This window comes from Dermacentor silvarum, chromosome 2 (genome assembly GCF_013339745.2).
Source record: "Dermacentor silvarum isolate Dsil-2018 chromosome 2, BIME_Dsil_1.4, whole genome shotgun sequence".
Taxonomy (NCBI): Eukaryota; Metazoa; Arthropoda; class Arachnida; order Ixodida; family Ixodidae; genus Dermacentor; species Dermacentor silvarum.
Window position 1 is genome coordinate 241863974 of NC_051155.1, and position 23620 is coordinate 241887593.

Consider the following 23620-nt stretch of genomic DNA (forward strand, 5'->3'; position numbering starts at 1 on the left):
GTAAAATAACTTATCATTAAATGCGCTTCCGTAATCAGACTCAAAGCGGCATGTCGTCATCATCATCTTGTGACGGCAATGGCGATGGTGCTGGCTAGGTTGACTGACGATGGTAAATTGTCAGAGGCAGCGAGGGGCGTGCTAAGAACAACCTACGTAGTTTGTGTAGTGTGTTATTGCATCCTGCTTTGTGCTTGCAGTTACACGACCGTCTCCTAGGTAATATGTTCATTGTGTAAGCTGGCCTGCATGCAGGTCATCTTTGTTGCATCGACCACCATGACCACTTGTGCAATGTAGCACAATAATATGCACACAAAGATTAGATAAATGTACAGGCTATGCCACTGCATGGCCGGCAATATTAATAAATTATGTCTTAGGCTGTTATGCAGCTATGTTGGTTAACCTTGCTTAGAAAAGCTGGCATTCGTGAATACATTCTAAAATATTTGCGGTTATGACTATTCACGCCTTATAGAATATAAGGACTATTGAAAATAAATAATAAAAACTAAAATATAAAAATTATATACTTTACTTGTAATCAAAATTTCAGATATTTTCAAGTTTCCTTAAGAAATAAACTTGTGATAAAACGTTTCTTTCTAGCCATGTATCAAAGGAACTGAGTGTTTAAAGCTACACATAATAAATGTTATTGCACTTGTAATACAAAAGGGCTGAAATCGTCCCCTTCCATCCCAAATGATTATGTACTGTAGTCTGGTGGCCATACAAACAAAGTTAATTTTTACTCGCACTGACAATGGTTGGTCAGCAAATGCTGCAAAATACAGTAATTTTATTACTTTTTGAGTTGAAGTAAATCAGAAATGCGGGCAAAAAAGGGGACGCATGTTCACATTGAAAGTTGGAAAAATATATGGACACCTTAGCACACGATAGAAAATTCCTTTGTCTTTGTTATCTTTTTTATTTAGATGTAGAAGCATGGGAAGGTAGGCTATGTCAGAGCTGTAGTAAAGATTTATGGCAGACACATGAGGCATGCCTCAATGGCTCTGCCTTTTCACCTTGACCCTGTTTTTCACTGCAGGGGAAAAGCGCTTCCAGTGTGCTGAGTGCCTGAAGCGCTTTATGCGCAGCGACCACCTGTCCAAGCACCTAAAGACCCACCTTAGCAAAAAGGGCTCGATCTCCGGCGTGAGTGCAGCGGCCAACGCCTCACATGACGACTTTGCCCCTGACTCCTGTGACCTGGAGATGTCTGTTGACGTCTCGGACCACGACCTTTCGATAAACGAGTCGGCTCTTGCCGAAAACAATGGCACCACACATGTCCTCTCCACTTGAGACTGCACATCTTGCCAGCCCTATGCATCTCATCACATGTCTGACTTCTGTTTGCTGTGTTTCCCACAACACCTGTCGTGGTTTTAGATGCGTGCATTTGAATGTCCAGCAGTTTTTGAATCATTTGTGCAACAAGGACATGTCGGTCTGGGGCTTGAGAACAGCACTGCATCTGTCTCCTGCTTCGAGCTAGCACAGCAGACCGTACAAGAGATTTTGTTGCATCTGTACGTTAAAACCTCGTTACAATGAAAATAACTAGATGAAACTGGCTATTTCTAACAAATTTGTGTAAGGAACCTTTTACAGTGTAGACTGCTTATAACGTAAGTCGCCGGAGTCTCGAATATCCGCACTATAACCAAAAGAACAATTTTATTGCGATAGCAATTATATGGATACTCGAGGCGCATTTCTGCCGTCGCTGTCGGCGTGAGGTTTGGTAGAAAGTACAAGGAAAGTACAAGGGCGATAATATCGTCGCCGCGCGGCGCCGTATGCTGTAGGTGCGAGTGAAAGCGTGTGTGAGTGAGCTGGTGATCATGGCTAAATCTCGGGCACACAAGGGAGGAAGGTAGGGATGGGGGTAGCGCGTTCCACTCTGTGCGGCTGTGCACGCCTGTCGGCACCGCTGTATCTTGAAAGCCTTCTGCGACAGGGGCACGGTCCGCTGTGCGCTATCTTTTTGCAGCTTAGTTAGCGTTGATAGCAGCTTAGAAGGTCAATTCGCTTGCTGCTGCTGCTGCGCTTCCTCAATGTAGCGTTTTGTCATCGAGTGAGATGTGTTCATGTTTGCTTGTGCGCGTGACACTATGCTTGTTAATGCGCAGAGAGGCGCGGCGGCAGACATGCTTTCTAGCACTCCCGCCATTGCGTCATTCTGCCCGCTTCGTGCGAGGAATGCTGGGATGCGTGGCTGGTGCGGCGGACGTAAAATAGGAATGGAGCTATTCATGCGCCAGCAACGTTTGAACGTGCCCAACGGGCCCAGACATGCCGGTTCTGCTCCGCTGTGTCGTTTGAGTATAGACACCAGTTGTTAGCCACCGTGACGTTGCGGAGCTCAATGCTCCCACTTTACATTGGAGTATATCTGCGGCTTGAGGAGAGTGTTTGCGGTCATGATTGACTGCCGAACTTCCAGGCAGCCACACTGTAACCGGTATTTTGTCTCCCGCAATTGCACTATAAGCAGTATGCGTATACATAGTGCTATGGGAAAATTAACAGGAGTCTGAAAAGACCGTATTATATCCGGTCCTGCACTATAAGCGGTTACGTTATAAGTGGTCTATACTGTATTTTACTTTTTCGTGGAAGATTTACTGCTCATGTCAAGCCACTTAGGCCAAAATTTTATGGCATGCAATTTTTCAATAACTTGCCTGTTGCAGTAGTTAAAAACTTGCTACAACTGTCTGTCACCTGGCAACACACCAAACTGCAGACTTGGAGGCCGCTCTACTTTCACACTCTGCAAGCACATTCTGCCGCCACCATTACAGGCTCCCATACGCTGTGCCCATTACACACTGTCACTTGGTTTTGTGGACTATCATGCCGAGCGTGGAATAAAACCCAAGCAGGGCCAAGTGCGTGACTTGAAGCACATGTTGCGCCGTCTGACTGCAGCTGTCATGAACTGCTGCATATGTGCAGTTAAGTCAGTGGGCTTGCAACTTCACATTGGAGCTTGCCTCTTATCAGCATTTTGTGAGGCACTGCAAGCCTCTGAATTCATACAGTGCTCATTGCTGGATGAGGTAGCTTAATAAAATAGCTTTTTTTGTTCATGTTTAAAGGTATCTGCTCGTATCCAGTAACAAGCATTGTACGAAATCGAAGACTTGAAGTGCTCTGCCAGCGGACTCGCAAAATGGAACTAAGCCAAGCAATCACCAACAACATTAGAGCAGGATGTGAAGCCCTTTGATATGACTGAGCATGTAGAGCAGTTCATTGGGACACCACATACTGCAATCTGCAAGAACAAATTGAAATTGTCTGTGCGAAAAAATTTTCACCTGTGCATTCTTTCCCTTTTTGTGTTCCTTTGGTGATGCACAGTAGGATATGTTGCATCAATAACTGTCCCTCCTGTGGGCAACATTGGCTGTGCGGGCAGACAATGGTTAATATAAAGTAATGATCATAATGAACTTATTTAGGCTCCCTCTTTAAACATCATTGTAGCGAGGTTTTACTATAGTTACATAAAAATAGACACACTCACAGTAATAGTGGACTCTTATGGTGCCACAAGAGAGACAGGTTGGTGTGAAGCTCAACCTGCCCTAGCAGGCTGAGAAAAAGCTATAGGTGTGAGGAAGTAGAGAAGCGAGTAATTAGTCAACAAGCTTCTCAAGTACAGGAGTGTGCACTACAGGTCTGGTTGCATTCAAAGTGAGTAGGAGGCCTGGCAACCATAACAGGTGCGAAAAGTACAACAGTAGCTGTGCCACTTTAACAAGATCTGTGGTGAGCGAATCAATGATGTGCACAGGACAAGCTGCTGTGTGCGACTGTTGGTCATAAAAGTACATTTAAATGTGGGAAATACAGCAAAAAACTACAGCAGGGACACTGAATGGAGCACTCTTAATTTCAATATTGGCGTGTGAATGCAGGCAAAGAGAGGTGCAAGTTGGAGATCTCGCTTTTCTTTATAATGTTTATTAATTACTGCTTGCTATTATTCTTTTCACTGCATGCTTAGAAGAAGTATTCAAGCTATTAGACTGGGAAAGTTTAGGAGTGAGGATCAACGGCGAATATTTCGGCAACCTTCGGTTTGCAGATGACATTGTCCTATTCAGCAACAATGGGGTACAACAAATGATTCAAGACTTTGACCGAGAAAGTGTAACAGTGGGTTGAAGATTAATATGCAGAAGACGGATAATGTTCAATAGCCTGGCAAGGGAACAAGAATTCATAATCGCCAGTCAGCCTCTAGAGTCTGTAAAGCAGTATGTTTATCTAGGTCAGTTACTCACAAGGGACCTTGACCTTGAGAAGGAAAATTTTGGATTGCACTCTTGAGTGATTACTCAAGTTTATACTTCCTAATTTGTGTTCTGTTTGTTCGCACTATTACAGGAGTATTATGGCAGACAATGGGAAAATAAGGGGCAGGTTGGGCGGCAAAGGTGCTAGCAGACTCGCCAGTGCTCTCTTCAGTGACTCTAGCTGTAGTGTCTAGTTATCCATTTCTACATTATGCCTGCATGAATCTCTAGAAATTGATGAGTATGTTTCCATGGGCTGTGTTATGTCACAAACATCTTTCATAATCATTGGGAGGACATTATGCTTGCTGGTTGTACCATGTACATGATTGAAGTGTGTGGCAAACTTTGGATATTATGAATTTTTATTTTCTTCACTTACTGTAATGCTCTGAAGTGCCATATAGGATTTAATTTGTCCCAGATGTTCAGCCAAACTGTTGCTGTCACATTTGTCAGCTGTATGTGCTAAAGGTTTACTTTAACAGAAGGGATCACATTACTACATTGTGAATTGTTGCTTTTTAAAAGTTGTGCTCAGCTGTGTGGCCATCGTGGTGCAATGGTTGAAACAAGGAGTTTGCAGCCTTCATTTCCATTACAGCAGGCCTCATCATCCCTTTACTATCTTTAGCATTTCATTTGTTCCACATGAAGGTGCTCAGCTCGATTCTGGTGTGGAAACATCCTGGTTTAATAGCTTTGCAAGAAGCAGAAGCAATAACTAGTACCTTACCATAATTCTTTTACTCGGGAATGTAATTGGAAACAGAATCTCTCAAGGCTGCGTTTATTTCAAAATGTATTTTGTTTTGCAGAGACACCTGTGTGCTTCCATGTTGTAATTAGTTTTATTATGTATGTGCAAGTGGCATATGCCTAAATGGTTGGTGCTCATGATCATTTGTGAATAGCATATTTATTTTAATGTTAAGTGAGCTATATTTATTTTTTCAGACTTTTTTCAGCATAATGCACATATAGTAAATGCTGTCAGAATGGCTTCAATGTACTGGCTGTTGCATTGATTATGAATTCCAGCTCACTTTTTAGCGTACTCCAGTTAGCAGGAACGCAGGAGCTGCCAAAAATGAATTTTTTTTTTTTTTACTTCCTTAAAAATGCATGACTAAAAGGTATAGAAGCACCACACACCTTTCTCTGTGAGCACACAGTCCCCTTCAATTCCAGGCTCTATGCCCAACGAACAAGGACCCGGATCTTTCAAGAGTTCTGAAGATTTTCTGGGGCAGTCATATGTTTTACATGTGCTGCTGTGGAATGTGTGTTTTCTGTGAAGTTGATGTCAGAGGAACAGGCCTTTTGGTGGTGGAGGTTAAATTTAAGTTCAGCCCGTCATAGCAAGCAACTCACTTCCTACACTTGACTGTAGCAGAGTATCCAAAGTTTGCCGCACTGAACATAGTGGTTACATCAGCAAAGCCGTACTGTGTTGCCCCACGGCATTTCCTTGCTAGCTATTTCTGAGAAAGCGAGAACGAACCTTCCTTCTTTCAAGGAAAGTTCCCATAATTTGCATTAGTCAGAAGATGGCTGCAGGTTTGCTGTTGGTGCTTTGTCGTGGAGAGTCGATTACTTGCAGATTTCCTGCAAGTTGTAAAGATTAATGTGAAAATTTTATGCTCATATGTGTGGTACCTTGGACACTTCACTCGAGGTGACATTGTGGTGCCGCTTTCGCACTTGTTTGTAATCTTGTGAAGTACAATTTTTGTTACTAATATATACTGAAGCAGCATATCTGCAACATGCACACTGTGTGCCAAGTTTATGGAGTGCTCATCCTGCCTTGCTGAAAGTTTTTTTGTCACCTGAGCTTCATCATTGTAGTACTTTTCTTTCTACTGCACACATGTTAGTCATTTGTGCATGCTGCATTTGTCGTGAGCATATTTGATTGCTATGTGCAGATCATCACATCACTAACAATTACCAAATCAGTTTTGACTACACATCAACACTGAGCATAAAGACTGCACCTACATTTTTTTCTCTCATTGCTTTTTTATCGAGTGTGTTGTACAGGTTGTGCTGGCCACTTTCATATGACTGATGTAAATACAGATGATGGTGTAGCACGCTTTCATACTGGGTGTTTTTGCACTTTTCATATGCGGGAAATGAAGTGTTGCAGAGTTTTGAATACAGGTACCTCATGTCATCCATTGTTTTGTGTGGTATGGCTATCATCCACAATGACAACTTAGGAGCATGTTAAAATGCTACTCCAGCATAAATGTACAGATTTTGAAATTGCAGCTGTCACAGTATTCGAAATCATTTAGGTCATACAAGATTGAAATGTGCTTGTTGATGTTAGCATCTCATTTTTGCAGCCCCTTCTCCCATTAAACTTCAAAAAATTTGAATCATACATTTGCACTGTTTGTGAGGGTTACTCTTTATTGAAGATTGTTGACCAGCACACTTTTGTATATTTTCTGAGCAGGGAAAATGTGTTGTGATGCCAAACACTATGTCATGAACTCAGAAAGCGTGTTATTGAAGGTGTCAAATAAAATTGAGCCATGTTGAACACCTTATAATCCTGTCTTGGTATTGTCATTTTATAATAATCCAAGCTTCTGTAGGGTCTGTGTGTTTGCATTTACAGCTTTGTAGGTGGACAAAGCATTTTTCGTTTCCTCTGCACATGTGGAATCCACCCACCGTGGAGGATCAGTCCAGAATTGAGCAGTTTGCACAAAGTGCATTAAAGTTTGTGAAATAAAAACTGTTTCTGGGGCAAGACATGTTATTGTTTCGTACGGGACCTCGTGAACACCGTAATAGCGTGACAGCTGTGGTAACACAGCAGTCCTAACGATGCGGGGGAAAATTGTTTGGGCAGATGATAGTAGAAAACATAGTTTGCCATATTGCCGCCCCCAACAACACACTGCACCCTCTGGGCTTAGCTTACCCCCAAACAAGTGTTGCTTGCGTTTCCTTTCTTGAAAATTCTGCGCTCGCTACTTACCTGTGAAGAGTGCTGTCGCGCTGATAACGTGCATGCCGTTCGTAAACAAGAACTACCAGGCACGCAGCATTAAAAGTAGGCACGCAAGACAGTTTGGGGACAAGCCCCAAATGGTGCGAAGAGAGAAAGCTCCTAATTGAAGAAGTTGTTTAGTCAGCTTATCTATTCTGCAGGGAATGGGACGCAGGAGAAAAAAAAAAAATGCAGGTCTTGTGATATCGGCAGTAGAGTAATGTCCGATGCGATGAAGGTAGATATTTTTTTGTAAGCTCGACGGTTAATGCAAAATAAAATAGTCAAGTCTTGATGATACGACGTGCAACTCTTTAGAGAGTGCCGTTCGTGACGAGGAACTACCGGGCGCGCAGCGTTTAATAAAAGGCACGCAAGACAGTTCGTGGACAAGCCCCAAATGGTGGAAACTTTTTTGAAGCCATGAAACATGGCGGCTCCACGGCCGCCATTGCCGTAGTGGGTGGCCGCCTTGTGTCAATAAAATATGGTGCGGGCGTCATAAAAGTCCAGTCAAATTGCGAGCAGATATATTCATATGCAATGGGCGCACATGTCTTCGAAAGCTTGGCGGCGATATTGAAATGGATGTACTACGTTGCTGCCGGTCGTCGGTTCTTATTACACTGCTACCGAGGCGCGCATGAAAAGACATGGAAAAAATGGCTACTTGGACAACACCGCGCGTGCACCCAGTGACGAATTCTAGCATCTGCGTTACCATTGGCTTAAAATGGGCACGTGCACATAACTATCTGCCCTCTAGAGGGAAATCTTTGAATGTTGGCATCCATTTTGGATTTCATCTCCGTTTGAGTATGGAAAAGAAATGTTGTGTCAAGAACTGCCGCACGAACTCTGGAAAAAATACCAAGGACATTTTATTCTTCAAATTTCCGAAAGCTCGGAATCAGAGGAAAGTGTGGGAGAAAGCCATAAACGTGAGATGTTTTAAATCTAATAATGCCACACTGCTGTGCTCCCGCCACTTCCCTGAAAACAACTTTCACGCGATTCGCGGTCGATCAGTGCTGAAAAAAAGTGCAGTGCCATCGCTGGAATTAAATCCAAAGCCCGAGAAGACACCATTATGTGTAAAGAAGCAACTAGGTGAGTGAATTTCACGTTTTTTCATCCAGTCACTCCTCTTTTATTACTTTAGTGGATGCATAAATCTAGCGGTGCTTTTATTCTTTCTCCTGGTCCCATGCGAAGGAAAAGAGACAAAAACGGGAGAGAAAAAGAGTTTGGAAAAGAGCACCAAACCAACCCCAAACAGTAAGTGCCTTAAGTAACATTTGCACGCGGAACGTTTCTATGGGCTTGTTTTTAGGCGACCATGTGCAGTGCGCCTGGGGCTTACGTTAGCGATTACATATATAGCGGCTCTGCATAAAGCTTCTGCTCTTTCTCACACAGCAGTCCAATGTGAAGCAAAAGAGACGAAAGCGGCAGAGAAAAAGAGTAAGTGCCTTCAGTCAAATTTGCACACGCAGCGTTTCTATCCGCTTAACGTGTTTTTAGGCGACGATGTGCAGTGCATCTCGGGGTTCCGTGCGCAGATGCTTGGTGTAGGGTTTAGCCTTAGCAATCACAGATGCATAACTGTTCTGAATAAAGCTTCCGCACTTTCTCGCAGAGCAGTCCGGTGTGTCAGTTGCCCACGCGTTGTTGAGCGCACTCCGCACGGTTCCTGCGGGAAGCTTGATCGTGCTTGTTTTCCAAACGATCGACTGCCATCGCAGTCTGTTGCATTTGCACAACGCCAGGTGGCTGTGGCATTGCTGGGGGGGGGGGGGGGGGGGGGGGGGGACAAGAAAAGTGATTTAGCGTTTTACTGGTATTTGTACGCAACCTCCGAAGTCGTGCAGAAATAAAGTACTATATTCGTAGACGTTCGTACGGATAAGAGCAGTGTCAGCGGTAAATGCTCCTTATTCTGTTACACATTCGTGCGATGATGTTGTGGCACTGACAATTTCGCTCCTTGCAAATATTTCACTGTAGTAGAGCGGCAAATAAAAAACGAGCGCTGCAGATACCTCGCGCTGCTTTCAGTGAGCATCATACATACCTGTGCACAGACGGTAGGGCTGCTGCTAGCGCGTCACCTCCACTGACGGCGGTCGCACTGGCGAAACACGGTTCACATGTGAGGGCGGAGAATGTTAACGATCTATTCTTGCCTCCAGCCCGATAACGTCGCATGCAACGATCTTTAATAGACCCTTACACCTCTCCAAAGAGCTGTACTAAAGGCTTTGTTTCAAGGAAAACGTCCGAGTCAATACTTGAAAAATAAACAATGATAACATTTGCATATTTGCTGATCATGCAGTGAGAATGCGATGCAATTGCGTTAAACTGAAGTCATTCGGCACTATCAGAAAAAAACCCTGAAAAAAAGACCCTGATCGCTATTTTGTTTCTAGTATAGTACTAGATCTGCATGCCTCCTACTGCGTATATTACTTTGCTTGCAGAAGCACTTGTGTCTATTAGTGTCAGGTTTGGTGGTTCAATGAAACTTATTGCTTAACATTCGGGAGCACCTTCTTGCCAGTGAGTTCTATTTGTTTTCTTTTGCAGACTTGTCAAAATGTTTAGTTTGCCAGCAACCAGTTGCTTTCATGTACGAGTTTCTCACCGACGCTCACGCCCACAGAGCATTTGCCTTGAAGAAATTCATCTGTGGTCACTGCCTCCATGAGTTTGACAGCTTCAGTGACATGATGTCGCATGTCACTAGCATTGGCTCGGCTAAGGAGTATGTGCCTGACAGAAGTGAAGTAGCACCGGTTCCCCGAATGGCTCCACGTCGAGAGTATCCTTGTTCGCAGTGCAATGCTGTCTTTGGAACCACTATGGCAAGAGTCTATCATGAAGTTACTCATACTGCTGTAAGTGAGGAAGATTTCTGCAAGCAGTTGAAGCTCAAAGCAAAAGTTGTGGATGCATATGACAGTACTATCACAAGGCATGAGAAGACTGCTGCAAGGAAGCCGCTACTAGCGGGGAGACGACGTAAGATTCTTGCTACTGATCCATCTGAAATATGTTTCGATGAACCACAAGAGATAAGGAAATCTCAGTTTCCTGAGCATGAAAAACAAACTAAAAAGCTGTGCAAAGCAAATACCCCAACTGGTAGAAAGCAGCTGAATACCCTCAGTTCATTATCACTGCAGAAGAAACAGGAGCTTGTGTCAATAGTGTACTGCAATCGGTGTGAACAGAAATTCATGAGCCTAAGGCTTTTGGACAAGCACTACTGGTCTCAGCACCCAAACATGGACATCCCTTTGGACCTTGCTTTCGAGGTGGGCAGTGGGGATGTGACACCTAGGTCGACTCCGTGCTCAGCATGTGCTAAACAGACTGCATGTGTAAAAGCTATACAAAAATTGCTTGATGAAGCTGTAACTGACATTGAAACAATACCCTGAGACTGTCAGTGCTCTTGTTTTGAAATAGCGCTGAAAAAATGTAAGGCTGGTGGAAAGAGGAGCAACTTTGTCATTTTTTCATCATTCATTACTCTGTGGTTGTTGCTTGTCTCCTTGACTTAGTTGCCGTTTCTGTGGAAGTTCTGTGCAAGGCCACTTTACACTCCATGAACCTGTATAACAGCACTGAAGTGTCTGTCTGAGCCTCCTGCCAGCTTATGTCCTCTGATCTATAAACGAAACGACCACAATAAAATGGCTAATGTTGTTGGTGCTTGTAAAGCTGGATTTGTTTGTTGTGATATGTAGAAGGCTGTCAGGGTTCAGTATAATGAATTGTGGAGTGTTGAATCTTCATTGAAAAGTGCAATGACCGAAAGTTATTCTAAATGCCTCAGACCTGGTGTTGAAGATGCCATACATTTGAATAATGCATGACTTGTCGAAACACCACACCTACACAAATTTGTGTGAAACTTACATGTTTTGGTCTGAATGCCTTTTCCAGTGCTTAGTTATGTAAGAAATGGGCATTATTATACTCTGTCTTTGTTTTGTGCTTTGAAGCAATGCACATTTGCAGGCACATATGTGCACATTGCAGATTTTTCAGTTTCATAGAGATTTTGTTTTAGTGTTTGACTTGGATAAAGTCATGCATACTATTCTGTTCATGTTTCCTCTTTCTGTGTTGGAAGGCCAAATTACTGTGTGCATCATAATGCACAGTTTGCAAGTACAGAGTAGGCTGATATTTAGCTAAGCAGACAAGAAACATGGGTGTTATGTGCAATGCACTGCTGTTCTAAACAACCACTGGAACAGTTGTTTGCAATCTGCACAAACTCATGGTGAAACAGAGGAAAGGCACAACACACTGAGGAGAGAAAAAAAAGAAGGAAATAAGGAGGTTAGCCAGTGTTTGCACTAGCTTGCTACTTTTTACTGGGAAAATGTGTAAAAAACAAGAAAGGTGATAGAAAAAAAAGAGAGAGAGGAGTTGCGCACACAAAGGCAATGCAATGTGCTACAATTCTTAGTCGGCCACACACTTTGCTGTGCATTGCTCAAGTCTTCAAGTGGCTGAGCAATGCTTTCAAAGCCTTCTGTGCTGAACATGGTCTGAACCAGTGCTAGAGCATTCTCTCCTCCTTCGTCTCAAGAAGTGATTGTCTAGTTTGTCAAGCATAGTCAAGAGTGCTTTTCTAGCCAGTCAAAAAGGACATGCCCGATTGTCTCCGCAGCCGCAGCTGTCGTAAACAGGGCTGCCAGCTGTTCTGATGCTGAATGATTAGGATGCTGAGTGAATGCACAATACTTCAAAATTAGTTGTATGTCTGTCATCTGAGAAAAGCAACGTTTATGCATTCCATTTCTGGTGGAATCCTAAGTGTGCTCTGGTTAGTGTGATAGACATCGTAGTCATTTGCTTTCTGGTGAAACCAGAATAGTATGCAATTGAAAGCACTAAAATCTTTACTTAACTTTCTTGAATAAGTGTGCAAGATTAAATTGTGCGCACCAGCTGCAATAAGCAACTGTCCACAGAATACACATACAGATCAGTGAAGCTCTATTTAGATTGTGTAGTTATGAAGTAATTCCAACTTTTGATGTCCAGAGAAATTGTCCTTAGCATTATGTGTACTGTTGGGGCATGACCTCATGTTTTAGTGGAACTTGTAGGCCAAAATGCTAGTGTTAGGTGAACATGACACTTGCGATTGACTGAAGGAAGCTTTGTACATTATTTCACACTGCCCATACCACTCGAAGTATTGAAATGTTTTATGCTCAAGGAGATATACAAGTTGGTTCTGGATCCAGTTCTGAGCAGTTGTCTCCTATATTGGAGAGTGATGGCAGCACTACATTCTTACACTTCACTCATGTGATTGCAGAGCTGGAATTTCCTAATAAAATGGAAGTAAACGTGTGCCCATTGTTTTGTATGGTTGGACGATGATTGCAGAGACCCGCAACCCTGCACTTGGGCATTTAACTGCAAGATGGTAGCAGCACACTACTATTTTGATGTTCGTAGTGTTTTTTTCGTACATTACCAATGCAGTGAAGCAAAGCTGTCAGGCAGATGTCTGTTGTTGAAAGTTCACAAGGCAACATACTGCAACACTGGCCATTCCAGTCAAGCAAGTTTTGTAAGCAAAGGTGCTCATAGCTTCTTGCAAGCAAAAAGTGTATTTCGAGTGTAATTGATAGATTTGAAATGCGAGAACAGAACAGGCACTGGGGATGAGCACTCGCTTAACAAAAGTTACAACACGTCCATGTCTATCCTCCCGTTCCTAACTTTTTCTTGCACTTCAAGTCTAGTAATTATGGAATACCAGCTAGCCTGCTCCCAAGCCTTGGTCACTTGCATCTCCGAGTGTAATCAGTCTTTGCTAAGAGATGTTATTTTTTTGTCACTTATGTAGGAAGGCCTCTGACGAAATTGCAGAGATGCAATGAGCAATAGTGCAACTAATACTACAGTCAGACGGGCAAATTTAGTGACACTTTGAGCAAGTGCACTTCAACACAGTGAGTGTCAATTTGCTGGTGCGCTGCTACACGGGAAAGGACTGAAGTGTCATTGGGTGAGTCAGTCTGCACATCATATACTTGTTATTCTAGGCAATATATTTGCAAAACAACATAAGCTGGCAGTGCACACAACATTTGAGCAATGTGTTTCGTGTTTGGAAGTGAAGTGTTGAGAGTGGCGAAGCATTGGTGGTTTCTATTGCAAATGGCACGGGGACACTTATAACATTTGAAATAGTGGAAAAAAGTGGTTTCAGAATTAGTGCCAACCCTGCAGTAAGTGTTATTTTAGTTTTGATCCACTTCTATCAAGGCTACATACTTCAGTGCAGCGAAAGCGAGCTCGATGAACACACTCGCTGGTGACAGCGTCCTACATCAAGTGTCACTAAACGTTTCCATGTGACAACCTGCGAATTACACTAACGGCAAAGTGCACTCAACACTAAATTTGCCTGTCTGACAGGGGTGTAGTATGAGTAAAGGATTTATGAAAGTCAAAGTTGCAAGCTGCCGTCCATTATGTACATACAGATTAATGTGGACTGGCAAATGAGTGGCTATATCATGAACAAGTTTAAATGCAATTCAGAGAGAAGCACCTAAATTGTGCTGGGATTTGTAGACTAGGAGCCTGGGGGGGGGGGGGGGGATTGGCGATGATTAAAAAAATTAACTTAAAGCACATATTTTTTTCACTTTAATGTAAATATATGTCTTCATTGTTGACATGTAGCTAAATGAAAACAGACTTGCTACAGAATGACAAAAAAAAAAAAAAACAGTGCACCACTAAGTAGTTTCATTTTGTGCGCAGAATATGGAGAAAATTTTTCTGTATCATAGGTGTGCACCCTAATTGAACCTCTTGTGTATGTTTTAAGAGCAAACTTTACAGATGGGCATGAACTTCCCATAGTTAATTCGCTGCTAAACAGTAGCATCTTTTTGACTGCTCGTAGAATGCTCCAATGAGCACTCGGCCACTGGTGCAAGTTAAAATTTCCAGGTAGTTTCTTTGACAAGCAATGTAGCAGCAACTTTTGTGGTTGTGGTATGTGCCATGTTCTTTTTGAAGCAGTTCAGTGATTGATCTTTGTGGTACAAAAACATAAAAATACCCCCAATACTGCATTGCAGCTGCCTTGTTGTTTGTTTTACAGTCTTATGTATTGTGATCATTTACATGTTGTATTGGCAGCTGAAATGTAGCCTACTGCAATGAAAGAAGTTGAGAAGTAGCCACACTTGTCCACTTAGCGAATGCTGTGCATTCAGGCATTTCATGCAGTTGAGACGAATGCAAGTTTTTATTTTATTTTCTTATGTTGCGATTTTAAGGTAAGCTACTCACTGATTGCTGCTGTTTTACCTGTGCAACTTTCTGTTAAGTTAATTATTCATGCTGTGGAGTTTTATCAATGTCGCTTAATAAGTGGTGTGAGCTTAAAATGTTTTATGGCCAATACATAGGTGTTATGTGGGCTCTCTCGAAAGTAATCTTTTATGCTACTGCTGTTGAAATTAACAAAGGCCCCTCACCAAGTTTGGGTATTGCAAAGATACAAGCATGGCGAGCGTGACAATCCTGTCACGTGCACAAATACCTCTATGTAAGATGCACTGCCTGCAACACCATCGACAGTCATTGGGGGCATGGTAACAGGACAATTCACCGACTTTCTCCTCCAATAACCAATTAGAAAAAAAATACTTTCGGTAAAACGCTCCCTAGATAGTGCCTTAAAACTTCTAGTATATAACAAAAACTTTCAGTGGGGCCTGGTGAGGGGCACGGTACTTCAAGTGCGATGTTGAGAGAGCTTCGCAAATTTCTTAAAATTTGCATGTTTTTAGTAATATCATTCTTTGTTCATGTCAAGGGATTTATTTAATATTATCAGGAATCTTTGCACTTTAGTAAAAGAATATGTAAAAATAATAACTAATCCAATCGAGTGTTGAAATTTCTGTCCAATATTGTTCACAAAGTGGGCATTTGACTGAACTAAGACAATAACATTCACATTGTAATTCATTGCATACCCGCCGTGGTGGCATAGTGGCTAGAGCATTTCGCTGCTAAGCCTGAGAGCGTGGGATCAAATCCCGGCCACGGCGGCCGCATTTTGATAGGTGCGAAATGCAAAATTGCTTGCGTACCATGCATTGGGTGCGCGTTAAAGAACGCCACCTGGTCTAAATTAATCCGGAGTCGCCCTCTACAGCATGCTTCATTATCATATCGTGGTTTTGGCACGTAAAACTCCAGAATTTCGTTTTTTAAATTTGTTTCAAAGTAGCTTTTTTATTGTTGACATCCCAGTATGAGGGCAATTTGACAAGGAAAATATTTTATTTAAAAAGATTTACTTGAGGTAAAATAATTGTATTAGTTCAGTAGATGCATTGGAGAAAATACAATTCAGCAAAATCTCGCAGTAAAATGTTTGTTAGTTGCGGAGATAATGTTCCTTTTGTGGAGCAAGAACAGTGCTTTCCAGAAATCGTGTTAAGTGTTCAGTTGGGAACCATTAAGCCTAAAATGCAGTAGCGACATAATTTACATCACTTACCAGCCATATCTTTGCAAAAACCTTCCTGTCAATTATTGTTTTTCTCTTTAGGTTGCTTTTGAGTAATTGAGCGAGACACCAGTGATATTTAGTGGGCTCGTGAGTGTGGCTTCACCACATTGTTGACGCATGGAAGTATACCAGTTTACGCAGAATCTATGCTTTTTCTTCACATTTGATGCGAAACGACTGCATACCTGTCTTCTGAGTGTAGCATGTGAACAAGACCAATTTGTTAGTATTAAAAATTTTAGAGAATTGAACTAACAAACAATATCGCTGATAGAGAAACAAGCGTGCTGCCGTCAACAATCAGCAATGCTATTATCGGTGAATACTCATAACCCACAGAAGCTGAAATCAATTTTAAAGTGACATCTTCAATTGAAAAAGCAAGAAAAAGAAAGAGATTGCTTAGTAATACTTCTTCTTGGGCAAGTTGGTTCATAACTGAGAAGGAAAACAGAAGCGCGAAAGAAACAAGGACGAGTCAATCCTCACACCTGTGTAAAGCACCAGTCCTGTGTACTCGTCTGGTCCTCTTTTCGTTTGCACTTCTCCTTGTTTCTTTCGCACTTCTGTTTACCTTCTCAGGAAAAAAAACAAAAACTTTTTTTATGCTTCTAGCTCTTTAGAAGGAGTTGTATCAAATTGCCATCGAGCCGAGCCAGTCTTTCAGGTAGATTGTAACTTTGGCACCATGTTTGAAGCACTTCTAGTGGTTGTTTCGCCATGAAATTTGGATGATATATTCCTGATGAAGTGAAGTAGGTATTTGATGGTAGCAAGATTGTTTTCTTTTTTTTTTTTTTTGAAGGTAATTGCCTATCATCCCCCACTTAAAGGGCCCCTCACCAAGCCACATAGAAAATTTTGGTTATACACTGGAAGTTGTTAGTACGTGCCCTCTAAGGAGTGTTCTACTGCAAGAATTTTTCAAATTAGTTAATTAATAACACAGATAGGAATATTTGAAGTGCCGGGAACCCATGATTTCAGGAGGCGAGCGTTACTGCCAACATAGACAATCTTTCCATGCCGCTCTGCACGAGAACACATGATTAGCGGTATTAAGTCAGTGCCACAATCACGAGCAATGAGGCAGATGCGAGAAGATGAAAGAGCATGATCACGGTGCTGGAACACGGTAGCAAATGACAGTTTCGTTCTCTGCGCACGACGTGGGAACAAGCAGACGAAACGAAAGTGCATCTCTCTTGCTACGGTACAAAGTAAAACAAAAACATGCAGACATTCGGTTTGTATGTTTTATTATTTTTCTAAACTTTAATTTGTCTATTGAAGCAACAGATTAAACAAATAACCGATGTTGCCTTGAATAATTCTCGAACTGTCACATGTCACTATGAGCGACGTCACAGCATAGACATGTACGTAGGTGCACTTGCTCATATGCGTCATCAAGACGGGGGGGGTCGTGGAGCGTGGCGCCCGTGAGGAGAAGGGCGAACAGCGTTTAGTTTGATATTTCAGCTCGTTCCGCTGTTCGATGTAATTCCACGGCAGCGATGTAATTCTTAGCAGACATGATCGTGGGCACGCATTGTATTTACTGCACTTGTCGGCTTAAGATGGCCAGACCTCAGGAGGGGCCTTTTAAAGGGACACTGAAGAGAAAAATGATTTAACTTGTTAAATTACCCTTCCACTATACCAAAAACGCCACTCTAACCGTGAGGGGAGGTTTTGGTAAGCCAGAAAATGTGCTGAAGAAAGGCACAGAAATTATGATTTAAAATTATGGTGATGCTGGCTTGAAAATCCCGCACCGGTTTGCCGTGATGTCATGGATTTTGACAGCATCTGCTAGGGCCTAGTTAATTTTTATAGGTAGAAATGGGGTACATTGTGTTCTATAGGTGCCATAGATGGAAAATGTGAAGTTTCTGAAACTTATATTGAGCCAATGTGGCCTAAATGCTAAAAATACCTTGAAATTTATGATGTCATATTTATGTACCGCTGCCAGAATTTCGTCACAAATTTTTAAAAAATGGGACTTTGACCTTCATTTTCTTTTTTAATAATCTACATATTATGAGTTTTTAAAGAATACTTTATCAGACTAAGCAGATTTAGTGTGTCTCTTTAGTGTCCCTTTAAGGTTGGCAACTGACAAAGATGCCAGAGGACTAATTAACTGCCACTTCCTTGCTTGCTAGAAGATTGGAGGGGGTGTGCATGCATAATTCCTGGTCATGAACAATCACCCAATGGCTGGCATCTATGGGCTTGTTGCGCTGGCTATGACATTGTCGTTAGTGGCGAAAGATAAGGAGCTTCAGGAGAGCAAGCAATCTATTTTGAGACTGTGAGCTCCCTACTGCATGCAGTGGAATAATATTTGGCTTGCATGTTCATCGCCACATTGTCTACAGGTAGTGAACATTTTATTTTGTTAAAATAGTGTTTGGTGCTCCTTTAACAGCCTTGAGTACTTTTTCTTGGACAGTCTCGCTGCTAGGACATGTCCAAAGTAGGTGCATGTCTGCTGCAGATGCAGGGGCAGAACATCAGACATTGGACCAGCTTTCAGATGGTAGGCCCCAGGTCCAAGTGATAAGTGGAATAGCCATCCCTGCTCACAAGTCTTTGGAGAGAGACTTCCACCACCTGAGGGATACTCTGGGAAAAGGAGCAAACATGCAAAGGTACTGGGACATTTGTGTTGCTAGATGGGCTCGATCTTTTTTTTTTTTTTTTTTTTTTTTTTTTTTTTTTTTTTACAATCATATGATGAAAACAGACAAAAAAGCCAGAGAAACCATAAGGGAAATTAATTGTTAAATTTAATGGAAATGCAGGAATTGTACAGAAAGGCAACCTAGCTGCCACAGGTGCGCGCCAAACCTACATCTTCTGCATTATGTGTACAGTGCTTTACCATTCAGCTGTAGTGGCAACCATCCTGCCATCAACTTTCCTGGGTATTTATGTGTTTACAAGGTTACCCTAGGAGTGTAAGCCAGCACCACTCAACGGCCATGGCAGTGGATGTGGAACATGCTTTCAACTTCAGGCTTTGCATTGTACGTGAAGTTAGAAGGAAGCTGGTCAATAAACCTTTGCATGCTACCTCATGGCATCAACGCTGCCAAAGTCAAGGACCTCGCTGTGCAGTGAGTGAGAAAAATAACGAGAACCAAGCTAGGGGCTCGATTTTGGAGCACAGAATTTTGGCCAATGAGGACAGTGGAATGCGGGTGCAGTGGAAATGGAGCGGTTCCCGGTGACACGAGGTCATTGGATTGGTCCTGACCATGTGCCTGCACCAAGCAGACTCTGATGGTAGCACTCAACTTTTATGGTTTGATTGTAAGATTTCCAATTTTGAGACCTGTTGAATTATTTGGACCAACTCACAGCAGTGCCACCCACTCACTGTGTATAAAGGCAACATAATTTTCAGCTTCCATTTATGTTTCTGAATAAAGTCAATAAACATTTCCATGTTTCTGTGGTGCAGATCCTTCTTGAGAGATATAGAGCAGAGTGCCTGTTCACAGCGTCCCTTCCAAAATACAATTTTTTTTTTTTTTTTTGTGGTACAGACATCTTGAGCAATAAACCAATGTTCAGTGGTTGTTTTCTTTTCTTCTTTTTTTTCTAATTAAAGTATTTTTTCAACTGTTAAAATTGCCAGGTCTGGAAACACATGAAGACTTGTTAAGCATATGAATTTGTTCACAGATGCATAATTGCACTGAGTGATAGTCAAAATAAAAAGGTGATGCTGACCACAAAAATATATGCATAAAAATGAAGTTTCAGCTTCCATAGAGGAGCCAAAACAGTTGCAGAGCATTCTTTATCAAAAGGATGTGATGTTGACTCGGGTAGGATACACATGCTAGCCATTGAAAGAAATCTAAACTTGCATATTCATCTCGAGTCAATACTAATCCAGACAACTGATACCACGCTTCGCCGCTGTGATGGCAGTTTTCCTTCTGTTTATGCTCTCTGCCTGCGACATCTATTCATGTGTACATAATTGTCTGTGATTTCCTTTCATTGTGAACAAGGTTGCTGTATGGGCACTGAAACATCTTGTTTTTATTCATTTATATTTGTGGTTGGCGTCTGCTTTTTGTTTTTTTAGCTATAATTGATCTCGACCAGACAAGTTTTTGTTAAACACTTGACTTGCATTTAGTGAGTCAGTATACATCATAGATGTGAAGCTCATTGGTCTAAGGCAAGCTGAACAAAAACAGTGCTCACTAGCAGAACAAGTTGTCCTGTTACCGTGCGCCGTTTTCATTTATGTACAATGCACCAAACAGCCTCACAACAAGTTCTATAATAGAAGGTAAGCTGACCACAATTCCAGTTGCATTGTCTACAGCCTGCAGCTGAAGCAGCACATTGCATTACGTGCTGCCTGATCTTCTGAAATGTATGTTCCACCCACTGTTTCTGGTTTTTGCATCTTGCCACCATGTCATATGAACACTCTGGTTTTGTTTCGTCTTGTGCCTAAGTCGCAACATTTCTGAGCATGTGAGAAAGGAAGCAATTAGCATAGTGTAGGCAGCATTTTTTAATACAGTACAAAGCTAAACCTAACAAGTTTTGAGGAAATTGGCAAAGTGGACCTTAGCCTTGTGCAGATGTGATGCACCATTTTAATGTTGAAAGGTCTTTGATACTTGAGGTATCTACGTGGTTGATGACTGTGCCAGTGAAGATGGTCATCTGCTTTTGGCTGCATAACATTTAAGTTTGCTAAACCCTTGTTATAAATTTGCATTACTTTATGCAAGTACGCTGCATGTGAAACAGCTAATCTTGCTTGTGTAGATTTAAATCTTTGAGTTAGGTGCAAAATTCATGTGAAAAACTGTAAAATTTATCATTTTTAACCTGTCATGTTTTGGTGCAGTATGCTTTGTAAGAATATCAATTACTGTAATGATAAACAATTTTCTGCTACAAGATGACTGGTGTCCGAAACTGCTGTCTTAAACAGAAAGCACAAAGGCCTGCCTGTTGGAATGAATATGTCACTTTCCTGCAACCAATGGTCTCGCAGCTTTTATCAGAAGCCTGCTGAAGTTTTAGTATTGGCCATGTAGGTTTATCTCCACAATTTTTGCATATTAGTCCTTGAACTATACAAGATAGAGAAGTACATAGTTGGGCTGTCATTGACATAATTGCCAGTGCATGTGATCTCCCATTGGGCTTTCACACAGTTAGACAAGTTTGTACTGTCCCTTAGTTTGTACTGTCCCATTTGCATTTCAGATTGTGCCGATTCTACAGTAAATCTTTCCTGCCATGTGACTGGCATAGATGTAGAGGTGTTTGGAAAGTAAAAATTTCCAAATCGAATGAAATGTTTATCTAAAAACAGTTACTGCCTTGAAGAAAATGAGTGAACCCCACAAATTTTTCATTTTTTAAAGGAAGAGGTCACATTGAGGTGTGTAATATTGTTCAGTACTGAAAGTTATGGTTAGATGTGGAGTTTGGCATGTTAATAATGCAATACTGAACAAGGCTGTCATTACTCAGAAGAGATAACTACAGCATTACCTGTTACATTAGTGGCAGAGATCAGGAGATCCACCAATTAAATCTTATTCTGTAGATGGCACCTGTAGGCATCCATATATGGTCCTTGATAAACTTGAAATTCATAGTGCAAAAGTATTACTAGCGAGCTACTACTGCCATGTGTACCTGCAGTGGACCCTGCAACACCATTCAGTAGAGGCACTGCAGGAACAGCTATGTAGCTTAAACAAGCTGGCTAAGAAAAAATTCGAGATGGCCGCTACCTGCATTTGCCTGGTTATCTGGTGTTTTAATTCTGAAGCACCAGATAACAGCAGTTATCTGCAGTCTCCAGTTATTAATAGAGGATTCAAGACACAATGATAGTTTCTGTCAGCTGAAATTTGCACCAGGGGCAGACAAAATAAAACTCCCTTAACAAAGATTTGCTTATTAATGTTTTAATTATGAATGTTAGGCTGCAAATGCCAAGGAGCGTTTGTAGCTAATGGCAAGCTCAGGAAATTGGCACTTTATTCAGGATTTTGTTGTGCCCTGTGCCCATTTGTATGGCAGCATGGTTTTGAACTCGTGTCCTCCCTCAGACACTCAACCACAAGGCCGTGGCAGTAGTGATATGGATAAGAAACCCTTATTTAAGCCATCTGCCACAAAGAGTTCTGCACAATTTTGCATGTGAAACAAGTGTGTCAGGAATGTACATTACGACAACTTAAGGTTACATCACATGGTGATGTGTTGCAATATGTGCCATCCCATAGCATCTTGCTAAAGCTTATCAACTTTAGGTGACACGGCTGGCGGCTGTGTTTGGTTTGTGCTTGTCACCCAGGAGGAAGAAACGAGTCATTGCTGCTGGTTAGCAGTTAGTTCTTATGACTGGTCATCGCAAGGGCCCATTTTTCAGCATCATCATCGCTGCAACATTTTGTTTCGTGGCGTCGGCCACATGATGTTCTTGTTCCTTAGCGCAACCCACTCTAGGGGATCGGCCATGAATTGGGTGGTGAAAAAACTTGTGAATTAAAATGTCTACCGTTAGATATATTAAGATGGCAATTACAATTCTGATGGGCTCAGTTTTGCACACGCGATGGGTTGGAACTGTTTGTGCCAGCATGCTTTAGCCTATTTATTATGAGTTCACCATTGCAATTGGCAATGCCAGCCTAGCTTTGATAATTAAAATGTTAATTAGGCTACTGAATGATCTTTCAGAAACCTCTGTTGACCCTTCTGGGAATCTTTGCCAGCAAGAACAAATTCCCTTTTTCGTAATTAAGGACAGCTGCTGCTGAAACTCGTTTGAATTTGAGTATTATTTGTATTAATAGAAAATTGTAACTTTCGCTAATGCTATGAGGTTTGTTGTCTCGTTAACCAACTTAGCATCTATCTGCGCAGGCTTTGTAAAATCAATCCATTGTTAAATCGCCCTTGGTTTAGTTCTGTAGCATTGTGATATATTGCATGCAAGACCTGTTGCAGTTGTTCCAGCTCATCGTGGTAACTTGTGCTTGGAATCTGGCCTTTTATTAAAACTTGGTCCCAGAAATGCATGTCTGGTATAAAATATTCTCTGCATTTCTCCCGCAGCAAACTGCAAAAGACAATCTTGAGAGAAACGATGCTTCACAGCATCAATCTTTGGTTGTTGGCTTGAGGGTGTGTACAAGCTCTGCAGCCAATTTTGCGTCGGGCTTCCATATTGCTTTTCTCAGAAGAGCCCTACTTTCTTCTTCAGGTCAAGTTTTTTCCATCGCGGCAGGACATCAAACTGTTCGTAGCTCATGGCAAAGATGCGTTGGAAGTCCTCATCATTCAGGTACAGCTGAAAAGCAAAACCAAGTAAATGAGCCTCTGTATGATTATGCTATTCTCAAAGAAAAAGATGTAATTAGCGGCAAGTAAACGAAAACTTGACTGATGGACCTGCCAATGTTCAAACCTTGAATGTTCTGGATGGCTTAGTGTGAACAAGAGAGGCTAGTGAGTAACTAACAAGCACTGATGTGTAACATTGTGCCCACTGGGGCTACATGCTTTAAAATTTTCTACTGCACAAGACCAAGAAAAGATTCACACTGTACTGTTCTGTTATTGTAACGCTGAATTATCGAAGGGCTCCCAGGTTTTCTAAACCTGGCTGAATGGGCATTACTAAAACAA

General features: G+C 41.9%; 3 protein-coding genes across 7 annotated transcripts in view; 2 read left to right on the forward strand and 1 right to left on the reverse strand.

Annotated features, from left to right (window-relative positions):
- LOC119442987 (transcription factor Sp3-like) overlaps window positions 1-6892 on the forward strand; it is a 67810-nt gene extending 60918 nt beyond the window's left edge. For 2 of the 3 annotated variants that reach the window (XM_037708089.2, XM_037708091.2), the window contains one exon: window positions 1061-6892. In XM_037708089.2, the coding sequence (XP_037564017.1) occupies window positions 1061-1317 (257 nt within the window). In that variant the 3' untranslated portion in view covers window positions 1318-6892. The remainder of the gene's footprint in view (window positions 1-1060) is intronic. The other variant, XM_037708090.2, reaches the window with a different exon arrangement.
- Window positions 6893-7892: 1000 nt separating this feature from the next.
- Window positions 7893-11438, forward strand: LOC119442989 (uncharacterized). Of its 3 annotated transcripts, none has more exons than XM_049662497.1 (4): window positions 7894-8448; window positions 8554-8616; window positions 8761-8802; window positions 9928-11438. In XM_049662497.1, the coding sequence occupies exons 1-4, from the start codon at window positions 7992-7994 to the stop codon at window positions 10782-10784; spliced, it is 1419 nt and encodes a 472-aa protein (XP_049518454.1). In that variant the 5' UTR covers window positions 7894-7991; the 3' UTR covers window positions 10785-11438. The 3 variants fall into 3 exon arrangements, with proteins under 3 accessions (XP_037564021.2, XP_049518454.1, XP_037564020.2); XM_037708092.2 differs by having other exon boundaries at window positions 7898-8448; window positions 8758-8802; XM_037708093.2 differs by lacking the exon at window positions 8761-8802 and having other exon boundaries at window positions 7893-8448.
- Window positions 11439-22958: 11520 nt separating this feature from the next.
- Window positions 22959-23620, reverse strand: part of LOC119442990 (advillin-like) — a 41499-nt gene continuing 40837 nt past the window's right edge. The window contains 1 exon segment of the mRNA XM_037708097.1: window positions 22959-23282. Within this exon segment, the coding sequence (XP_037564025.1) occupies window positions 23169-23282 (114 nt within the window). The 3' untranslated portion in view covers window positions 22959-23168.

Bases quoted from the DNA above. Each gene is read 5' to 3' on its own strand.
- LOC119442989 (XM_037708092.2), top strand. From the start codon at position 7,992: ATGGAAAAAATGGCTACTTGGACAACACCGCGCGTGCACCCAGTGACG. The intron at 8,449-8,553 runs GTGAGTGAATTT...TCCCATGCGAAG, and splicing joins ATGTGTAAAGAAGCAACTAG to GAAAAGAGACAAAAACGGGA. The intron at 8,617-8,757 runs GTAAGTGCCTTA...TTTCTCACACAG, and splicing joins CACCAAACCAACCCCAAACA to CAGTCCAATGTGAAGCAAAA.